The 20,466-nt window shown below is 35.4% G+C and overlaps 1 protein-coding gene across 2 annotated transcripts in view; it reads right to left on the bottom strand.

Moving 5' to 3' along the window:
* Positions 1-20,466, bottom strand: part of Wdr33 (WD repeat domain 33) — a 106,646-nt gene that overhangs the window by 41,528 nt on the left and 44,652 nt on the right. For both annotated transcript variants that reach the window (XM_046463672.2, XM_046463674.2), the window contains exon 7: positions 19,178-19,275. In XM_046463672.2, the coding sequence (XP_046319628.1) occupies positions 19,178-19,275 (98 nt within the window). The remainder of the gene's footprint in view (positions 1-19,177; positions 19,276-20,466) is intronic.

Here is a 20,466-nt window from a genome sequence, read left to right as displayed (position 1 = left end):
ATAAATCTATTGAGGCAGTGGGAACACTTCTGTAAAATACATACTGAGGGTGGACCTTAATGGCATGGTTGTTGCATTCTGAAGAACTCATTTGTGTATACCTATGATCAGAGTAAACATTTCTTTAGCCAGGCCTGCACAGAAGAATCACATAGTCATGCTATCAATTCTTCTCAATGAGAAAATGCTGGCTAACCAGATATATGTAGCAGCAATGACACTCTACTTTGGGGAACAGTGTGACGTCGACATATGTGGGCCACAAAATTCCCAGTTTCTGGTCTGAACTTCTCATCTTCAGTCATCACACTGAACATAAAATCAAAGCATTACAGTAGATTGAAGGCTTCTCACCTTTCATTGTGCTTCAAGAATGATTTTTCTTTCACTAGACATTTTTAGAAACAGCAAGGATAAGAGGAAACCAAACACTAAAGAAAAATAGACTACATGAGGATATATAATGCAACCAAAGTTTTATAAATATTCGTAACAATGAGTATTTGATTTTAATTCAACTTAAAATTACAATGTCTATTAAAAATGTTCAAATAAACAACTCACACCACAAAGATATATCAATATTTTTGGCCTTCATGTTTTTAAGACATTGTAAACCTATAAAAATGAAGCAATGGTAAGAATATTGTGCTATAAATCTATTGTGTAACTCAGTATAAAATAAATCCACCAAATGTGAGTTTACATAACTAGAGCTCAAAACAAGCAGCTAGTGGTTCTCAGAAAAAATTCAAATATATAAGCATGTGAGCAAGCAATGAACATTGGGACAGAACCAGGGAGAATGTTAGGAGTGAAAATTTTCCAGTAAGCCTGTGGTTCTCAGATGATAGTGGAGCTTGTATAAGAATTTACGTAAAGAACATATTTAAAAAAAAAAATAAGTCATAGTTCATTTCAATACAATGTTATTTATTTAAGTGTGGCTTACAATACAATTAATTTTGTCAATGACATCTCTATTTTTCCCGACTTTGGGCGGTGCTGGGGATGGAACCCAGTGCATTGCACATGCTAGGCAAGTGCTATACCACTGAGCCAAACCGCCAGCTCTGGATGATACTTGTAAACCTAATAATCACTAGTAAATAGGATAATCATATGTCATCTAAACTCTTGGTTCAATAACCTCCTCCTTTAAATAAAACCTTCAGCACTTTTTCTAATAATTCCAACTTCCTCTTAAATTAACTAAAATATATATTTCTTAATTGGTCCTGCCTTTTTTGTACCTTTCCTTGACATATAAAACACACCTGCTTCACCCTACACTGTGATAAGTGTCTTCTGTGCATGTTTATAACTTCGCAACAGCTCTGTAAAGTAGGTATCATTAGCCTACTTTATAAATGAGAGGACAAACAGAAAATTTGCTCAGTTAAAAAGCTAGGATTCAAAGCCAACTGTTGACTTTCAGATGAGTACTGCAAAAGTATCCCAGAGGAAGAAGAAAAATTGCCAAGCAGAAATTATGTACCTAGAATTTTGAACTTAAGAGCACAATATTAAGATTTTATTTTCCCTTGCCATTTAGCCACTGAAAACATTAATTAGTTACACTATATTCAATTTTAAAGGTAGCAACATGGTAACAACATGTCAGTTAGTTTATCCTTCCTTTTGTACACAAAGAAAAAGATAGAAGGAATATACATCATTCATCTCTGACTATGAAAAGATATAGTAAACTGGTTGAGTTATATAAAAAACACATAAGGGTTGTGGGAGTAGCTCAGTGGTAGGGGGCATGCTTAGCATGCACAGGTTTGGGGTTTAATATCTAGCAACAAAAGGGAAGAAAAAGACATAAATGTAAATGTATAGTCTATATTAGATGATAGGACCAGTGGGGTCATCAAAGTGGGTTTCTGCTCAAACAGTTTTCATTTCAAAATACAAAATCAGTTATCATCAACCCACTTTAACCAAGAAAATACTACAAAACTTTGTACCTATTTTTTTCCTTTCTTGTTTAGTTTTGTTTGTTTTTGTAGTGCTGGGGATCAAACTCAAGATCTTGATCACTGAACTAAATTCTCACCCGTGTGTCTGAACTATATGAAAAAGTATTCTGATATATTCTGGCAAACACATATAATTTAGACACAGACAAAAATGATCATGTAATAATTTCCCTACCAATCCTGAAATCTGTAGTAAGTCTGGAATACACTAATGCCTTTTCCATGTAAAATTATGTACTGTGCTTAGTAAATAAACTTTAGGTGATAATTACACAGTGTTTTAAGCCTAAAACAAGCTGATATTGTAGCTCAGAGGTAGAGTGTTTGTCTAGCATGTGTGAGGCCTCAACCTCAATACCACAAAAGATAAAAACAAAATACAACCTAAAATCAACACATTTTTCACTATGGAATAATCATTAGGAGAAAAATCTTGATCTGCTAAGTTTTCATTCTTACTTCGTTCCAAATCAACGCTATTTTAAGGTTATACTGCTTGAATTAAAGGAAAGCAGTTTTCATAATCTAAAATCTTTTATAATCTAAATAAATTGTTAAAAGCTTTAAAAGTACTTGTAAAAAGAAACTAAGAAAGGAGAGGAGAGCAGAGGAACGAAACTATGAAGCTGGGCTCAGTGGTGCATGCTGCTTGTAAACCCAGCACCTCAGGAGTATGGGGCAGGAGACCGAAAGAAAAAATAAAAAGGGCTGGGAATGTAGCTCAGTGGTAAAACAATTCTGGGTTCAATTGCTAGTATAAGAAAGGAGAAAAGAGAGAAAGAGTATAAGAGAAACTATTAAGATTTCAATGAGAGGCTGAGATAGGAGGATTATGAGATCAAAGCCAACCTCAGCAAAAGTGAGGCTGTAAGCAACTCAGTGAGACCCTGCCTCTAAATAAAATACAGAATAAGGCTGGGGATGAGGCTCAGTGGTTGAGTGCCCTGAGTTCAATCCCTGGTACCCAGGGGTGGCGGGTTGGGAAGGATTTCAATGACAAACCATTAACAATATTATTCCTTTGGGAAACTCTGTAAGTCAATAACGAAACTATGGTACAACTCTAAGAAGCCTAACTTCTGGCCCATCTAACATAACTAGATACGTTGAATACCCTAATCATGTGACACTACCCAAATGTGTTCTAGTCTTTTAATGAAAACTCATGATTAATGCTTACCTACAAACCAAACTTTTCTAGTTTTAAAACTTACCCAGCTTTTGGGGCTGGGGCTCAGTGGTAGAGTGTTCACCTAGCCCACGTGAGGCATTGGGTTCGATTCACAGCACCACATAAAAATAAAATAAAGGTATTATATCCACTTACAACTTAAATAAATACACACACGCGCTCTCTCTCTCTTATACATTAAGGGATTTGGTGCTAAAAAAAAAAAAGAAAGCCCCAATCTATCATCCAAGGAAAAGATTAAATGGAAGAAGCCTATCTCAGGAAATTTGCTAGAAAACAAATTTGTTTTAAAGACATCCATGTTTTTTTGTTTTGTTTTTGGTACCAGGGATTGAACCCAGAGGCACTTAACCACTGAGCCTCATTCTTGGCCTTTTCTTATGTTTTACTTAGAGACAGGGTCTGAGTTGGTTAACGTCTCACTAAGTTGCTGAGATGGCTTTGAACTCACCATCCTCCTGCCTCAGCCTTCCAAGCTGCTGGGATGACAGGTGTGTGACAATGCACTCATCTTAAGAACTCTATGTTTTAGGACTTCAACAGACTTACATGAGCAAATGCTCAATAAATACGTGATCTTTTAAATTTATCTTTTTCATATTTATTTTAATAAATTTATTCTTTGCAGTGTTGAGAACTGAGTCCATGGTCTTGAACATTTTAGGCAAGCACACTACCATTGAGCCACAACCTCTAGCCCATTTACCACTTTTAAAGTCACAAAAACAAAATGATCTCACTAATCATAGGGATAGTCTTTTCTATCCTATAATACAATTATGCAATGCATATTTTAGAATACATGTTGTGTGAAATTAACACAAGTGATAATCTGAATACTTCTATCTCCAGTTGTCATTTGCACTGCTCATGAAGAATGGAATGGATATCCCACTCCTCTCCCACCAGTCCTAAGAGTGGCAACTTGTGGGGCACAGGACATACAAATTATCTGAATATAAGAATAAACATAAAAATCCCTTCTGTGATCTTTGATGCACACAAGTGAACTTAGGAGTGAAATTGTAGAGGCAAGGGTTGTGGCTCAATAGCAGAGCATGTGCCTACCACATATGAGGAACTGACTTCGATCCTTAGCACTGCGTAACAACAAAATCAAGGCATTCTTTCCATCTACAACTACAAATAAATAAATAAAGAGTGAAATTGTAAAAATAAGATTCTTTCAGGTTAGGGGTGTAGCTCAGTGGTAGAATGCTCGCCCAGCATGTGCATTTAAGGAAGGCCCTGAATACAATTCCTAGCACCAAGAAGTGGGGGAAAATGTTTCTTTCTTTGCCTACATTTATCCTTACAGTTTATAAAGAATTTTACAATTATTATTGTAAGGTATTTGCCAGTTCGTATCTTGATGGCATTTAAATTTTTCTAATATTTAATAATATTTTATATTATTTTAGACCACATAGAAAATGAACAGGTGACTCTACCCAACTATAAAGAAACAACTCTTGGGGCTGGGATTGTGGCTTAGAGGGAGAGCGCTCACCTTGCATGCATGAGGCACCAGGCTCGATCCTCAGCCCCACATAAAAATAAAATATTGTGTCCACCTATAACTAAAATATATATATACACATTATATATATATATATATATAAAGAAACAACTCTTAAAGCTAATTCTTTACAACTTATTCTAAACAACTCTAAAAACTAATTCTTAGACATTAAACTTAGCGGGGTAAACGCTAGGAAGAACAGAGGTTAATGCAGGAAAACTAATTCATCTTATTTTTTAAGAAGAACATGTTCATATTCTGACAACTAAACTTCTCATAGCCAGCTGAAATAAGGCTTCCACTGGATGATAGGACACCTCACTGTTTTGTAAGAACATTAACTGTCAGCATTGTTGCAGTTCATTCCAATCTATATATATCCAACATGTTACTCCTACTAATCTTGGCCAGTCTACTTATAAGAGACCAATGAATTCATTTTTGAGAAAGGAAAAAAACACAGCTTCCAACCTCTTAAAACCAACCTTATGTTCACAGCCAAGTCGCATAGATATTACATACTGATTTGACATTTACAGTTTAATCACTTTCTCCTGTTGGACAATCTCATTGAACATCTGAAATTAAATGTAGTCATACTGAGATCATGATAAAGAAAGACTTTAAAGTAACCGCACAACCCACAAAATTTGAACTCCCCAATTTCCAAATAACAGCTAGTTCTTTACCAATTATAACTTTATCGTAACTCTAGTCTGTCCTCACCCTGTAAGGCTTATTGATACCCAATCATAGAGCCTCTGCTTTCTGAGAGCTCCCAATACCAACTCTCTACTCCCTTAGGCCATCCCCAAATTACCCAGTTAAAAGCCCATATCCTATAACAGATTCTTTATAAACCCTAATATTGAAACACTCCGTGGTTTCCTATGATCTATGTTATTTGCTGCAATGAGTAATAAAATCAACCTTTTCAAGTGTATTCCTCCTGGTCGTCTTTTGCTAAAGGGTATTGACATTAGTGAATACTAATGGTAGAATAAAGTTAGACTACATATTCTAGACTTACAAAATGACTCTAAAACATGGTTTTTAAAAAACATGGCTTATGGGGGCTGGGATGTGGCTCAAGCCGTATCGCGCTCACCTGGAGTGCGTGCGGCCCGGGTTCGATCCTCAGCACCACATACAAACAAAGATGTTGTGTCCGCCGAAAACTAATAAATAAGTATTAAAAAAAATAATTAAAAAAAAAAAAAACTTTAAAAAAAAAACATGGCTTATTAATATACATCTCATAATTCACAAGGAGGGTAGTGCTAGATGATTTTTTTTTAAGAGAGAGAGAGAATTTTTTTTAACATTTATTCTTTAGATTTCGGCAGACACAACATCTTTGTTTGTATGTGGTGCTGAGGATCGAACCCGGACCGCACGCATGCTAGGCTAGCGCGCTACCGCTTGAGCCATATGTCCAGCCCCGCTAGATGATTTTTTAATATTTAGTTTTTAGTTATAGGTGGACACACAATCTTTACTTTATGTGGTGCGGAGGATCAAACCCAGTGCCTCACGTGTACTAGGTGAGAGCTCTACCTCTAAGCTGCAACCCCAGCCCTCTGGATGATTTCTGATATACTATTCATCTTCCATTTTGATTTTAATGTCAATACCATACTAAACATTATGAATCATTCAGAAGAAGCATAAAAGTATTACTGATAATCACAAGGTAAATTGTTAAGACAAAAAATTAAAGTGCTCACCTTAAATACTGAAATATTTGGATAATATGTTAGCTTTGAGAAGAAAATGAAGTATCGATAGTCTTTCATTGAATGATTTTTATTGTTGCTATTGTTGTTAAGAACTAAAACACACAAGACCTTACACATACTAAGTAAGCACTCTATTACTGAGGAACACCCCCAACCCCTGATTTTTTTTAAGTGTTGATGGACCTTTATTTTATTCATTTATTTGTATGGAGTGCTGAAAATAGAATCCTGTGCCTCAAATGTGTGAGGCAAGTGCTCCACCACTGAGCGACAACCTAGGCCCTCACCCCGATTTTTTAAACATGCAAAATCTCCCATTCTGCACTTCAATGTTATTTCTCTCTCTCTCTCTCTCTCTCTCTCTCTCTCTCTCTCTCTCTCTCTTGGTATCAGGGGTTGAACCCAGGGATGTTTAACCATGGAGTCACATCCCCAGCCCTTTTTCGTATTTTACTTAGAGACAGGGTCTCACTGAGTTGCTTAAGACCTTGCTAAATTGCTTGAATTCAAAATCCTCCTGACTCAGTCTCCCCAGCCACCGGGATTACAGTGTACACCTGGCTCAATGTTACCTCTGTAAGTATCAATAACATCTAGACAGAGGTACAAAAACCAAAATGCTAACTTAGCCCAAATATCAAGTTTCTATAATACAAATTAGTCTATTATAGACACTAAGCAAGCATTTGGCCAAAAATACACATTTTAGACCTAGGAGCAGAGCTGTGTTTCTGCAGTCCAAGCATTCAGGAGACTAAGACAAGAGTGCTTGAGCCTAGGAGTTCAAAATCAGCTGGGAAACACAGTGAGATTCCATCTCATAGATAGATAGATAGATAGACAGACAGACAGATAGACAGACAGACAGGTAAACAAACAAGCAGATGATATTACACAGGCTCATATCAATGAAGCCAAGCACACAGGAAACTAATAAACTATACTTCTTAATGATTCCTACAAAAATATATCAATCATACACACAGACATTTTAAAGATATTCAATTCATAACTATTTGTTTTATACACACACACGTATACACACAGCAGGGGGGAACCTAGAGGTTTAGGGCTATGAACTTAGCTCACTGGGAGGGCACTTGCTTAGTGACAATCTGGATTCAATCCCCAGAACCAAAAACAAAAACACAACCCTGGAGGTTTTGAAGTTCAGGGAAATGGTAATCCAAAAGAAGGCCTCTACTTGAAAAAAAAAAAAAAAAGGCCAAAAACACGTTTTGCAAACTCTAAGATGAGCTTTTAAAAGCCTAGGGGTAGAGGTACAGAAAAAAATCACCATTTCCTACCTTTCAAAAAACAGGAAGGTTTCACTCCTAGGGTATGGGAGCGCTGGTTAAAAATTATGAGCCTGTTGCGCCAAGATCCTAATGCTTCCTTCCCAGGCCTTGAGATATATGAGTTTGGAGCTTCAGTCTAAGATCCCAAATGCTGTCTTCAACGTTTCATTTCTCAAGAACTGACACATATGGGAGTTTGGGCTGAAACAGAAAACTGTCACCTTCACTCCCCTTTATTGGAGTTGCATATATTACAAGCTGATGTCCCTTGTTAAGATTGCCATTACCACTAAATTTTTATGGATCATGAAAACTTGGTAACTTAAACAAGCAGGAGAAATGATTTAAACTCATGTTCTGATGCTTTCATTAAGTTCAAAACCCTGACTTTGATGTAATGAAAACCAGTTGAAAAAAAAAAATGTTTACAAGTTTGTTCAAAAGATATTTATACAAGTAACGTCTGTGTAACTCACAATGCGAAAAGGAAGTGGTGGGTCTCACTTATCCTATATGGTGAATTAGGGTATTAAGGTCTAGTATTCATAAGATCCATTTTAAAATGTTTCTTTCTTTCAGCTGTACTTGCATTAAGCTACTACAAGTAGCCGAGCCTTCTACTAAATCCAATCTCACCTGTAAATCTCTCAATTTTTAAATTTTAGAAATATAGAATTATTTCACACATATTTAATTTAGCACATTTAATTCAAATGTGATTCTAATATAATGATGGAGACACTACAGTATTATGTTGTGTATATTCTCTCCCTAAAGACTAGATTTAGGGGATGAGGTTGTGGCTCAGCGGTAGAGCATTCACCTAGCACGAGTGAGGCGCTGGGTTCGATCCTCAGAACCACATAAAAATAAAAACAAACAAAAATAAAGGTATTGGGACCAAATACAACTAATATTTTTTAAAAAGACTAAATTTAAAAAACTGATAAACTTTGCCATTTGTAACAATGTCAGTTCTCAGCCTGCTTCTATTATCAAAGACTGCAACTCTCCTCCTTCACACTGTCTTTCAAATTTTTCCCATTTCACTGGGTTTAATTTCTAATACATGCTTCCTAAATAAAAAACACATAATCATGGGCTGGAACTGTGGCTCAGCAGTAGCGCATTTGCCTGGTATGTGTGAGGCACTGAGTTCAATTCTTAGCACCACATATAAATAAAATAAAGATCTATCAACAACTAAGAGAAAAAAAAATTTTTTAAGTATAATCTTATTTCTCACTGTTTAAAAGTCTAAGACGAAAAGTCAAAAACTACATTTAGAGCTGTGATGTGCCTCAGTGGTAGAATGCTTGCCCAGTATGTGTGAAGCACTAGGTTCAATCCTCAGCACCACATAAAAATTAAATACACCAGGCACGGTGGTACACGCCAGTAATCCCAGTGGAGGATTGCAAGTTCAAACCCAGACTCAGCAAAAGCAAGGCGCTAGCAACTCAGTGAGACCATGTCTCTAATAAAAATAAAAAATAGGGCTGGGGATTTGGCTCAGTGGCCAAATGCCCCTGCGCTTAATCCCCAGTACCACTTCCCCATCAAAAAATTAAATAAATAAATTATTTTTTTTAAAAACAATTCTGGGAGAGCACAGTGGCTCACGCCTGTAATCCCAGCTCCTCAGGAGGCTGAGACAGGAGGACTGCAAGTTCAAGGCAGCCTTGGCAACTTAGTAAGAACCTGTCTCAAAATATAAAATAAAAAGGGATGCGAATGTGGCTTAGTGATAAAGCAGTCTACGTTCAATTCCCAGTATCAAAACAACACAAAACCCCACAAATCAATTTTAAAAGGTTTCTTGTTTTCTGCAGTACTAAGGATGAAACCCAGACTCATGTATGGTAGGCACATTCTTTATCACTGAGCTATACCTGAGCTACTTTTTTTTTAAATTTTGAGACAGAGTGTTGCTAAGTTCACCCAGACTGGCTTCAAACTTACAATTCTCCTTCCCAAATATTTGAGACTAGTGTGCACCACTCTGTCCAACTTCATTAAGGTCTTTAGTAACAACTGACTTAGTGATTCCTCTGCTAGAACTGAATAAACCAAATAAAATGCCTAATAAATATTCTTGAATCTGTTTAAATAAATATTTCATCTTGACCCAGAAGATCTTTGGTAATTTACATTCGCATGAAAAATAAAGTATTCAAACTGTAAAACTTGGAAAACTGGGAATGGAACCACCTTTTGACCCAGCTATCCCACTCCTTGGTCTAAACCCAAAGGACTTAAAAACAACATACTACAGGGACACAGCCACATCAATGTTTATAGCAGCACAATTCACAATAGCTAAATTGTGGAACCAACCCAGATGCCCTTTAGATGAATGAATAAAGAAAATGTGGTATATGTACACAATGGAGTATTTTTTTTTTTAACGAGAGAGAGAGAGAGAGAGAGAGAGAGAGAGAGAGAGAGAGAGAGAATTTTTTAATATTTATTTTTTAGTTTTCGGTGGTCACAAGATCTTTATTTTATTTTTATGTGGTGCTGAGTGCCACCCGCATGCAAGGTGAGCGCGTTACCATTTGAGCCACATCCCCAGCCCCACAATGGAGTATTTTTCAGCATTAAAAGAGAATAAAATCATGGCATTTGCAGGTAAATGAAGTTGGAGGATATCATACTAAGTGAAGTTAGCCAATCCCAAAAAACCAAATGCAGAATGTTTCTCTAAGAATACTAACTCATAATGGGGTTGGGTGGGGGGATATGGGAGAATTAGATGAACTCTAGATAGGGTAAAGGGGAGGGAGGGGAAGGGAGGGAGCATGGGGGTAGGAAAAATGGTAGAATGAGATGGATATCATTACCCTAAGTACATGTATGAAGACACAAATGGTGTGACTCTACTTTGTGTACAACCAGAGATATGAAAAATTGTGCTCTATGTGTAATATGAATTGTAATACATTCTGCTGTCATATATAACAAATTAAAAAATTTTTAAAAAGTATTCAAACTGTGAGACTAATAATATCCTCAAAAGTCAGACTGATAATACACTTGAAAAAAAGATGTACATGCTGGGCATGGTGGTACATGCCTGTAATCCCAGGGGCTGAGAGGCTGAGGCAGGAGGATCATGAGTTCAAAGCCAGCCTCAGCAAACTTAACAAGGTGCTAAAGTAACTCAGTGAGACCCTGTCTCTAAATAAAATCTGGATCCAATCCGTAGGGATCCCACATCCGTGGGATGTGGCTCACTCGTTAAGCACCTCTAGGTTCAATCCCTGGTACCAAAAATAATAATAACAATAATAATAATAATAATAAAGTACATGATATAGTCTATATAAATTTCTGAAAACAAAATGATATGATTAGCCAGGCATGGTGGCGCATACCTGTAATCCCAGTGGTACTAATCAACTCAGTGAGACCCTATCTGTAAATAAAATACAAAATACGGCTCAGGATGTGACTCAGTGGTCTAGTGTCCCCAAGTTCAATACCTCATACTAAAAACAAACAAACAAAAAAAAAGGATCTGATTACACCATTAGAAAAAAATTATGAAGTATTATAACACCAAACCTTTGAAGTACTTACTTAACATTCACAGCCTACAAAAAAAGATATTTAAAACTGCATACTATGCCATATGACTTCAAGAAGGAAACAGGATTTAAATTCAAAAATCACTAAACTAAAAAATGTTATTATTTTTTTAAAAGCTTGTTTGTAATGGACAGAATACATTTATTTCTTTTTATGTGGTCTACAGATTGGATCCAGTGCCACACGTTCACAGCAAGCACTATGCCACTGAGCTACAGCCCAGCCCCATTCTTTAATTTTAATATCATCGTAATTTGTTGGCGTCCCTTGGTCAGACCACACAAACTCAACTTGGAGAACAACAGAGAGAAATGAAAAATAATTTAATGAAAAAAATCTTTCAGTCTAAGGAAACTACCTAATAAAATGTTAGAGTGGGAAAAAGGCATGAAGGAATCTTTGGGTTACTTAAGATATTCTACATCTTCTCTAGAGGTGGTTAGATAGCTATATAAATGTGTATAAATATATTATGCTATAAATTTAAGATAAATGATTAAAATATAAATATTTTAAAGTTTTTAAAGACTAGGATTTTGAGGCTCACATTCACTATATTTTGAAGAATAAGAGTTAATAATGTTATCTTATATTTCAACAAAGAGAAGGTGGCCACAACTCCTTATGAGATCCATCTTATCCATTTAATCTATTGTAATAAATATGTTCACACCAATAGCTCACAGAACAGTTCATTCTCTTTCTATAGGAAAACAATTACATCCAAGCATGATGTCCTATATTTTCTGCATACTTCCATGTTCCAGACCTATACAAACCCTTTAAAGCTGAAAATAATCTTAAGTCTATTTTGACCAAATTGAACGCTAAACTTCCCTTTACTATTCCTCATGGTTTCCAGATCCTTCCCCATTCTAATCAACTCACCTCAAAAATGAACCTTACTATTCTGAACACCTATTTCTACTCAAAGGGGAAAAGAGCCCACAACAATTATCTAAAACCCAGTATTGTTTTAATATGCTTTCTAATAAGCCAGACTTAAATTGTGGTTAGAAACTGAAATGCAGGACTCCCCGTTTATACCTAAATTTTACATTTTATGTTTTTAAATTTCTATTCATTAAATTTAATATTAAGAAATCTTCTCGTTTAAGATTGGCTATGGTCAAGCTACTTTATCCTTGACACCTCCAGTTATCCCATAAAACAGGAAAAAAAACTGCTTTAGCATGACTTACTTCAAACCACTGGATCTCAATGGAAGCACTAATGTGCCTTAGGGAGCATTATGGAAAGACTATTTTTTTCTCAGAGCTTTTTTATTGTGTATGTTTCTGTGTGTGTGTGTGTGCTTATGTGTGTGCACATCTTTTTTGAAAGTATGACATACTGTAAGTACTTTTTCGGCATTGCTGAATTTTTGTTTTGATACAGTACTAAAAACCATGAAGGGCTAGAAGTGTAACTCAGTGATAGAGTGCCAGTCTAGCATGTGCAATCTCTGGCACCAAAAATATTATTTTTAAAGTGACGGAAAAATGTGACTGAATAAAAAAACAGCATTCATTTTATTACTTCACTTCCTCTATTTTTACCTTTATTTTTTACCCTACTATATTCTAATTATATATTTTATAAAAGGCTCCTCTACCCATTAAAAATGAAAAAGCCAGCACACAGTATATATTATCTAATATATTTTATCAGTCTTCCCAAAGGTCAGAATTTTAACTTTAAAAACAATCAGGAACCTATAACAAGGTAACTAATTGGTCAAAATGAAGACGATGACCACAGGATACTTAATAGATGCGAACATGTAAAGGCTCTTGCTGAAAACTGCTTCAAATATTAATCAGAATTTTGTTGCTATCACAAAGGTAAAATCCTTATTTCAAAACAGTGGGGGGGGGCATGGGAAAAATGGAGTAACTTTCGGGAAAGCGGAGGAAGAAAAGGGGAAGGTGCATGGGAGCAGGAAATATGGTGGCATTCGATGAACATCATTATCCTAGGTAAATGTATGACTGCACATATGTATATTACATGATGTACAACCAGAAAAATAAAAAGTTGTGCTGCAATTGTGTACATGAATTAAAATGCATTCTGCTGTCATATAAACCGAATTAAAATTAACTAATTTATAAATTAAAAAAAAAAAAAACAGTATCTGGTACTAGCTCCTAACTCTTAATTAAAACACTGGATCCTATGGTAGCAGCAGGCATCTCTGCCATCCCAAGAAAACCACATATTTCTCTTCAACACATTTTTGGCATATTATATACCAGATTTTAAATAAGCCCAGAGATGGAAAAGCCCAAATTTAAAACAATTCCTATAAAAACATGAATGTATCATACAAAATATTTCAGGACCCTATTACACCAATTTCCTCAAATGGTTTTAGAAGCTATTTTATGTCTTTCTCCCGATAACACACCCAGGTAGTTATTTACATAAGAGAACCTACCACAAATACGATCCAATCTTTTCAGGAGAGCAGAGAAGAAAGAGTCACATAAACTCTTCCTCAAAATAAGGAACTACAGATAAGAAAACAGGTCTCTATATGTAAAATGGATCCACATGGTTGTATGATTAAATGAGATGTACCTGAAATGCTTTTAATATTAAAAAGCGACGTGTCTGTGGATGGAGTTATTCTGCTATGACCCAAACTTTAATGGAAGCAGAGAATTTTTGTTTTTTTACCTTGAAGAGAATGTTTTGTAAGATCTTTAAAAAATAAGTACTTCAATAAATAAAAATTGTTTCCAATGAAAAGCACCACAGTTTCTCAGTACACGGAGGTTGTGTGAAAGTAACTTTACACAGTTCAAAAACATACTGCTGAACCAAAAGATCTCTGAAGCAGAATTTTCCCATTTAGTAAAAATCACAGTCAAGTATAATCAGGAAGGGGCACAGAGAGACTTTTTAAGCTGTGTAGTGAGTACTCAGGCTTAGTTTCTTCTCTGTGCTACATTTCAAAAATGAAAACAAACCTTACCTCCTGAATAAGTCCTTCAGTGTATTTACATAAACTAGCAAATAAATACCTATAGCCCATTTGCAGTTTGAACTGTTCACTGTGGTTTAATGTTTTTGTAGTAAGTATGTCCGGTGTTCTAAACCTATATGGACAGGTTTATAGAAGACTATTAAATGGAAGACTTAATCAGTTCCCTCTGCCCCATACCTTCTCTTCCCCATTAAAATTTTTACTTCATAATTCTGTCAGTACAGCTCAGGGAGACACTAAATCCATGCTGACATTCCTTTTAAAACACCGAATGTAGGTCAGTGGTAGAACATTTGCCTAGCACACTAAGAGCAAGGCTCTGGGTTCAATCCCCAGCACTGAAAACGAACCCCCACCCCCAATTCCAACACACAAAAAGGAAGTGGGTAAAAGTATAAACTCTTAAGAGTGTAATGCCTCTCATTCCATGGCAGTTTTAAAGTTGAGCTGCTATGGTAAATTACAGGGCCCTATCAGTACTTGAATATGCAATATATGCACAGAGAAAGGAAGTAAAACATCGCACTTTATAGCTGAGTGAAAATGCAATGCCTTAAATAAAACAGTATTTTAAATTGGCAAAAAAAAAAAAATTCTTTCAGTATTCTGATTCCATATTTTCAACCTTCTACCAGGAAGTGATCTGCTTCCCCCCTAAGTTGGGAACAGTGTACCTCTAACATAACTCTTCTCCCATGTTTATCCAACATCTTCAAACTTAGTGATAATTTCTTACTTTACCTACAAAACTTTAAGTGTGTGTGGGGGGGTCCATACTATACAAAAAATCTTCTATCTAGAGAGTTTGCATATAGTATATGCTCATAATTTCTAAGTATATAGTCTAATCATGCTATTACAAATGCACAAATATCAGTAACCTAAAGTGATAAAGTCTTAATATTCTCCTGGTGTTTCTGAATCCCAGTCCACAAACTGACTGCCTTAATTTATATGGGGGGAGTGGGGGTGGGAGGAGAGAAGGACAAGTATGTGCAAACTCTGGTGATTTACACATGTGTCTATAGTGCTGGACATACACGTGGTGTTCTCATGCTGCAGTGTATTCAATTTCATAAATGTCTATTTGTTCAACCTGTAAATCAACCAACAAATCCTTCTGCATAGCAAATCTCTCAACAATACAACTATGTCCATTTTAAAACTTAGAAAACATTACTTTTCTCTTGTATAACTTCCTCCTTTTCCAAAAAGTGTAAGAACAATCTCAGAAATGACACTATAAAGCAATGGTAAATTCTGAGCTCAAAAGTATGGGAACCATGGCTCTGGTACAAGAACACTGTATGCTTAAAGCTGAAATATACAACAGAAGACATGACTGCTATATTTGAATGCTTAATGTGCTGCTCCTTGTAAGAGACTGTGTGATTCTTTCTTTCTTTCTTTCTTTCTTTTTTTTTTTTTTTTTGGTATTTCAAAGGCAAGACAAGTTGTGAGAAGCTGATTTCTGATATAAGAGAAGAACATTCTGAAAATTAGAGCTGTCTAAAACCAAGAAGGGGGTGTATGAGGTTGTGAATACTATGTCACTGAAATTTTTTTTTTTTTTAAGTACAAGACTGGTTTTAAGGAATGATGCAGAAAAGATAAGTATGTGATAAAAAAGTGCTATACTATATAAATCCAAAACTCCCTTTGAGTGTTCTTGAATTTTTAAAATACTTAACCCTAAAAGTTAGGGCCTGATGTACAAATGAACAATGCAAAGCATATGCTTGCCTGCCAGATGCTAAAATCTATGTGAACAACAAGCATCACCCTTAATATTGGACAGCTAACACTTCAAAAGGTTAGAACACCCAGTCACTATTTGACTTTGATCCAATTTTCTTTATCCAAGTAGAGCTAAGTTAAGTAGAGTTCTCCTCTAATTTTATTTGAATAGTTTCATGCCATCCTTGAGACAACTATATATCCACCATCCCTCTGATTCCCAACCCACCAAGTGGAGGACAGCAAATCTCTTAGATTTGTAAAATTTACAAATGGGAGGAAAGAAAGAAAAAGGATAACTAGACTCTACTAACTCTTCTACAGCAGACTTAGTATCAGAACTATTGGATTATACAATCAACTTAGTTTAGTATATTCATATTTGTCTCACTCCTTGAGGTACTAACAAACAATTATGATTATAAAGCCAGTAGAATATTTTGTTCAAGGAAGCAAGACATCAATAAGCCAAAATATGAATCCTAAAAGTACATGAAGATTCATTATAATTTTTTGTGGACAGAAACACTGCATGTATGAAATTTCCATAGTAAAAACCTAAAATAAAAAGCCTTTGCCAGACATGGTGGCAGACACCTAATCTCTGTGACTCAAAAGGCTGAAGGACTACAAATTCAAGGCCTTAGTAAGATATTATCTAAAAAAAGGCATGTGTGTGGGGGGTTTCGGGGTGCTGGGGTTGCGGCTCACTGGTATAGCACTTGCCTACCATGTGTGAGGCCCTGGGTACTCAGGCTCACATATAAATAAAATAAGTAAGTAAGTAAGTAGGTAAATAAATAAATAAAGGTCCATTAACAACTAAAAAATTATTATTTTTTTTTAAAGGTATGTAGGAGAAAATGGGTGCTGGCTGGCAAAATAGCTCCAGAGAACTTGCCTAACATGTACAAGGCCCTGGGTTCAATCCCTAGTAACACCAAATAAGGAAAGAAGGAAGGGTCCTTATATACAAAACTCAACACTCGTTTAATATAGACATTAGTATATTTTAAGTTACACTAAATATTTTAATAGGTAATCATTCAGTATCCTCTTAACTTGTATCTAAATTTATCTGAAAATATTTAATCACTAGCTAATATTTCCAATATACTCTAAATTTCAGGGGGAAATTCTTAAGCACTATTTTAAACAGCTGCAAATTTGAATAACTTTTCACTGGCATAAAGAACTGAAAAATGTTATCATATAATAGATTTTCTGCTTTGGTAAAAGCAGAGGACCTTCAGATCAGACCTGTCAGTATAGTCCATTATAAAATTAACTGCTCTGATCCCTTAGAATTATATTAAATAGAATTATTACCTCTATACTTCTAAAGACATTCAAAACGTAGAAAATATTGTCTGTCTTATTTCTTTATAACATCTAAGACTTACTGTTAAGTAACAGTAAGAAAATATACATTAGTATGGCATTAAGATAGGATTAAGTGACAAAAGATTCTAGCTCTGAATCTGAACCTATTTTACTATCAACATGTCACTTTAAACCTTCTGGGTCATGGAGCTCATCCATAATATAACTCAAAAGAGATGACTTTAAATAATCCATCTTGTTCTCAAGTTATACAATAAAATGACATTCATGCTGAGTACATGATGGGCACATACCTATCATACACATGAGCATATGATAGGCTCCAGATCCTTATGCTAGCTATAGTAACACAGTCCTGGGGATGAATCTATACAAATATGCAAAGCCAGGAAAGTAAAGGTAAATGGGATCAAAAACACTGGCTCAGAATATGGGTTAAAATGGCTCAGAATATGGGTTAAAATATCACTACGGTCCTTTTCTTATCCAGAAATCATTATCATATGTTGCAAATAAAGCTCAGAAAAGTTGTTTTAAAAAAAACTTATAAATCCATCAAGACAACTAACTCTGCTGCCTCTTTAACATAAAGGGAAATCTCTGAATAGGAATTTCCTAACACCCAGTATCTGTAACACCTATTCTCCTACTCTGCAATTATGTATCAGAGGAAGATGTTACTTTTGTGGCACACTGAAATCATGGATATGGCCAGTATAGATTTAAAATAAGCTAAGCAATTGAAAATACTATCTTTTTAGGAAAGAATAAACTAACAGGATTTAATTGGAAGGATAATACTGTTGTTGTGATGTTTGTACTGCATATATGTAACAGATAATTCCCTAACTCTAATATTACTGAACTCATATAAATGATGTTGATGAAATGCTAATATTTTGGCATTGGCAAACTGTTAATATTTTAAGTCCCACTTTATAAAGTCCAATAAACTAACACAGTAATGAAAAATGGCCCAGGTGAAAATATATATTTTTATAGGGTAAAAGCAATTCATATAGGTTTATTGTAATTATGGAATCAATAAATGTAAATAAGCAATCCTTCCCAATCTACATATGGGCAATGTCATACAAATATATGTTCCGCTAAATAAATCAATACTGAGAAGTGTAGTTGTTGAGACCTCTCTTTTGGGGGCTAATTTATTTTTGCAAGAAGACTTCCAGGAGATGAAAGTACAGTGGTACATGCCTTTAATTCCAGCTACATAAAAAATAAAAAGGGTTAAGGGCGAGTGCCCCTGGGTTAACTTCTTAGTACTGAGGGGAAAGGAAAAAGAAAGAACAAGACTACAGTGTGAGTATGTTGAGAAAGTTATTTTGAGTACAAGACAAGAAAAGGAATACAGCCCTAAAAGAGGCATAAAGTCAAGCAAGGAGGGCTGGGGATGTATATCAATGGTAAAATACTTGAATAGCATGTATAAGGCCTTGGATTCACTTTCCAGTACTGGGAGGAAAAAAAAACACACACACACACACACAACCAAGCAAGTAATGGTAGAAAAGATAGAGAGGGGACTCTTATATTTAATTTAAAGCTGAAAGAATTCAAAGATATTAGTAGTAAAAATCTATAAAATGTTTGTGAACTAGAGAAAGTGAGTTTGGATTTCTTTAAAGAGCCTGACTAAGATGGTGTACATGTGAAAAACTTGAATGGAGATGTAAACTGGTATTGTGGTATTGTGATGATTTAACCACAAATGCCTTCCCTATTTAAATATTCTTATCAGTACTGTTAGTACACATACCTCGGAGAATTCTTTCCTCATGGCAACGAAGAAAGTCCCAGATTCTAACAGTGCCGTCATCAGAGCATGTAGCAAATTTATTATCCGTGGGTGAGAAACTGTTACGTGAAGACACACAGCAGGGGAAAGAAGTCAGCATTTAACAGATTATCTGTGCTTCTCAGGGAAAAATAAAAACACTGTGCTGCATTATAAAAAGGAAAGGAAGTATCCAGTGAAGAAGCCCTTAAAGAGAATGTTGACAACACACGCATCTCATCAAAAGAAGACTTCAACTGAGTAGTTGTTTCAGTTTTCAATCATCAATATTCACACAATTTTAGCAGTGTATTGTCCTAATGCTACCCATGCTCCTCTTAGCGTATTTCCTACCATACCAGCAAAACAAAGGGAGCTGTTTTAAGTGTTGGAACTCAAATATATTTGTACAATATTCCTGCATATGGTCATTTAAATCACACAGGAATACTGTTCAAAAAAAATCACATCAGTTTCTGTCTCAGACACTGTGTGGAATGATAAACTTAAGAGCAAGCTACTAAAGATCAAATTGTAAACATTCCTACATACAATGTTTCTCGTTTATTTAAAAGAGCTGTGGAAAAATGTTCACATCTTCCTGCCAAGCTAGCAAATGAATGTTGTACCCTTGGAGGAAAACATTAAAATAGGGTCATTCAAATTTGTGTTTAAAGGCAAAGAATCTGTTGCAAAAGAGGAAGCCAGTTTTACTTCCCAGTAGTGAAAGACCATCGAGTTTCTCAACTCTAAGAATTCCCTTGAACTTCTGAATCTTAAAGAAAGGACCAAATGGGAAAACTCGAATTATTGGCATGACACTAAGGTCAAATCTATAAAGCAGAAGCACATATATCCAACAATTTTTGGGATTCTGAAAATAGAAACAAGTGACTGCAGTGGATGGTGTTTCCATAGAGTCAACCTCCTCTCACACATAGGTGGCACAACCTTAAAGAATGCTGCTTAACTTTATTCTGAGGTTGCAGCAATTCTTCAGGCTTCTTTTTGTAACTTTTTCCCCCAGTTTTACTATACATATCTCATTGATATGTAAAACATACAACTCACTGAAAATATTAAACTCCACTTATTATACATTTGCATAGCTGATGTTAACAGAGAATCAGAAGAAAAGGTCCTAGAATCTTCTTGACAAAGGTTTGCTTAGAGCTGCAAAGCTTGAAGAACCCATTCATTAACCCATTAATGTTTGCCACATCCAGAGAGTTATCTGTGAGGGTTTAGAGTCCTATACTTTCCTTTTGAAG

This window comes from Marmota monax, unplaced genomic scaffold, assembly GCF_021218885.2.
Source record: "Marmota monax isolate L192 unplaced genomic scaffold, Marmota_monax_Labrador192_F-V1.1 WCK01_AAM20220418_F8-fsc00034, whole genome shotgun sequence".
In the NCBI taxonomy this organism is placed as follows: Eukaryota; Metazoa; Chordata; class Mammalia; order Rodentia; family Sciuridae; genus Marmota; species Marmota monax.
Note: the sequence above shows the minus strand (reverse complement) of the source record. Positions and strands in the feature narration are given on the sequence as shown.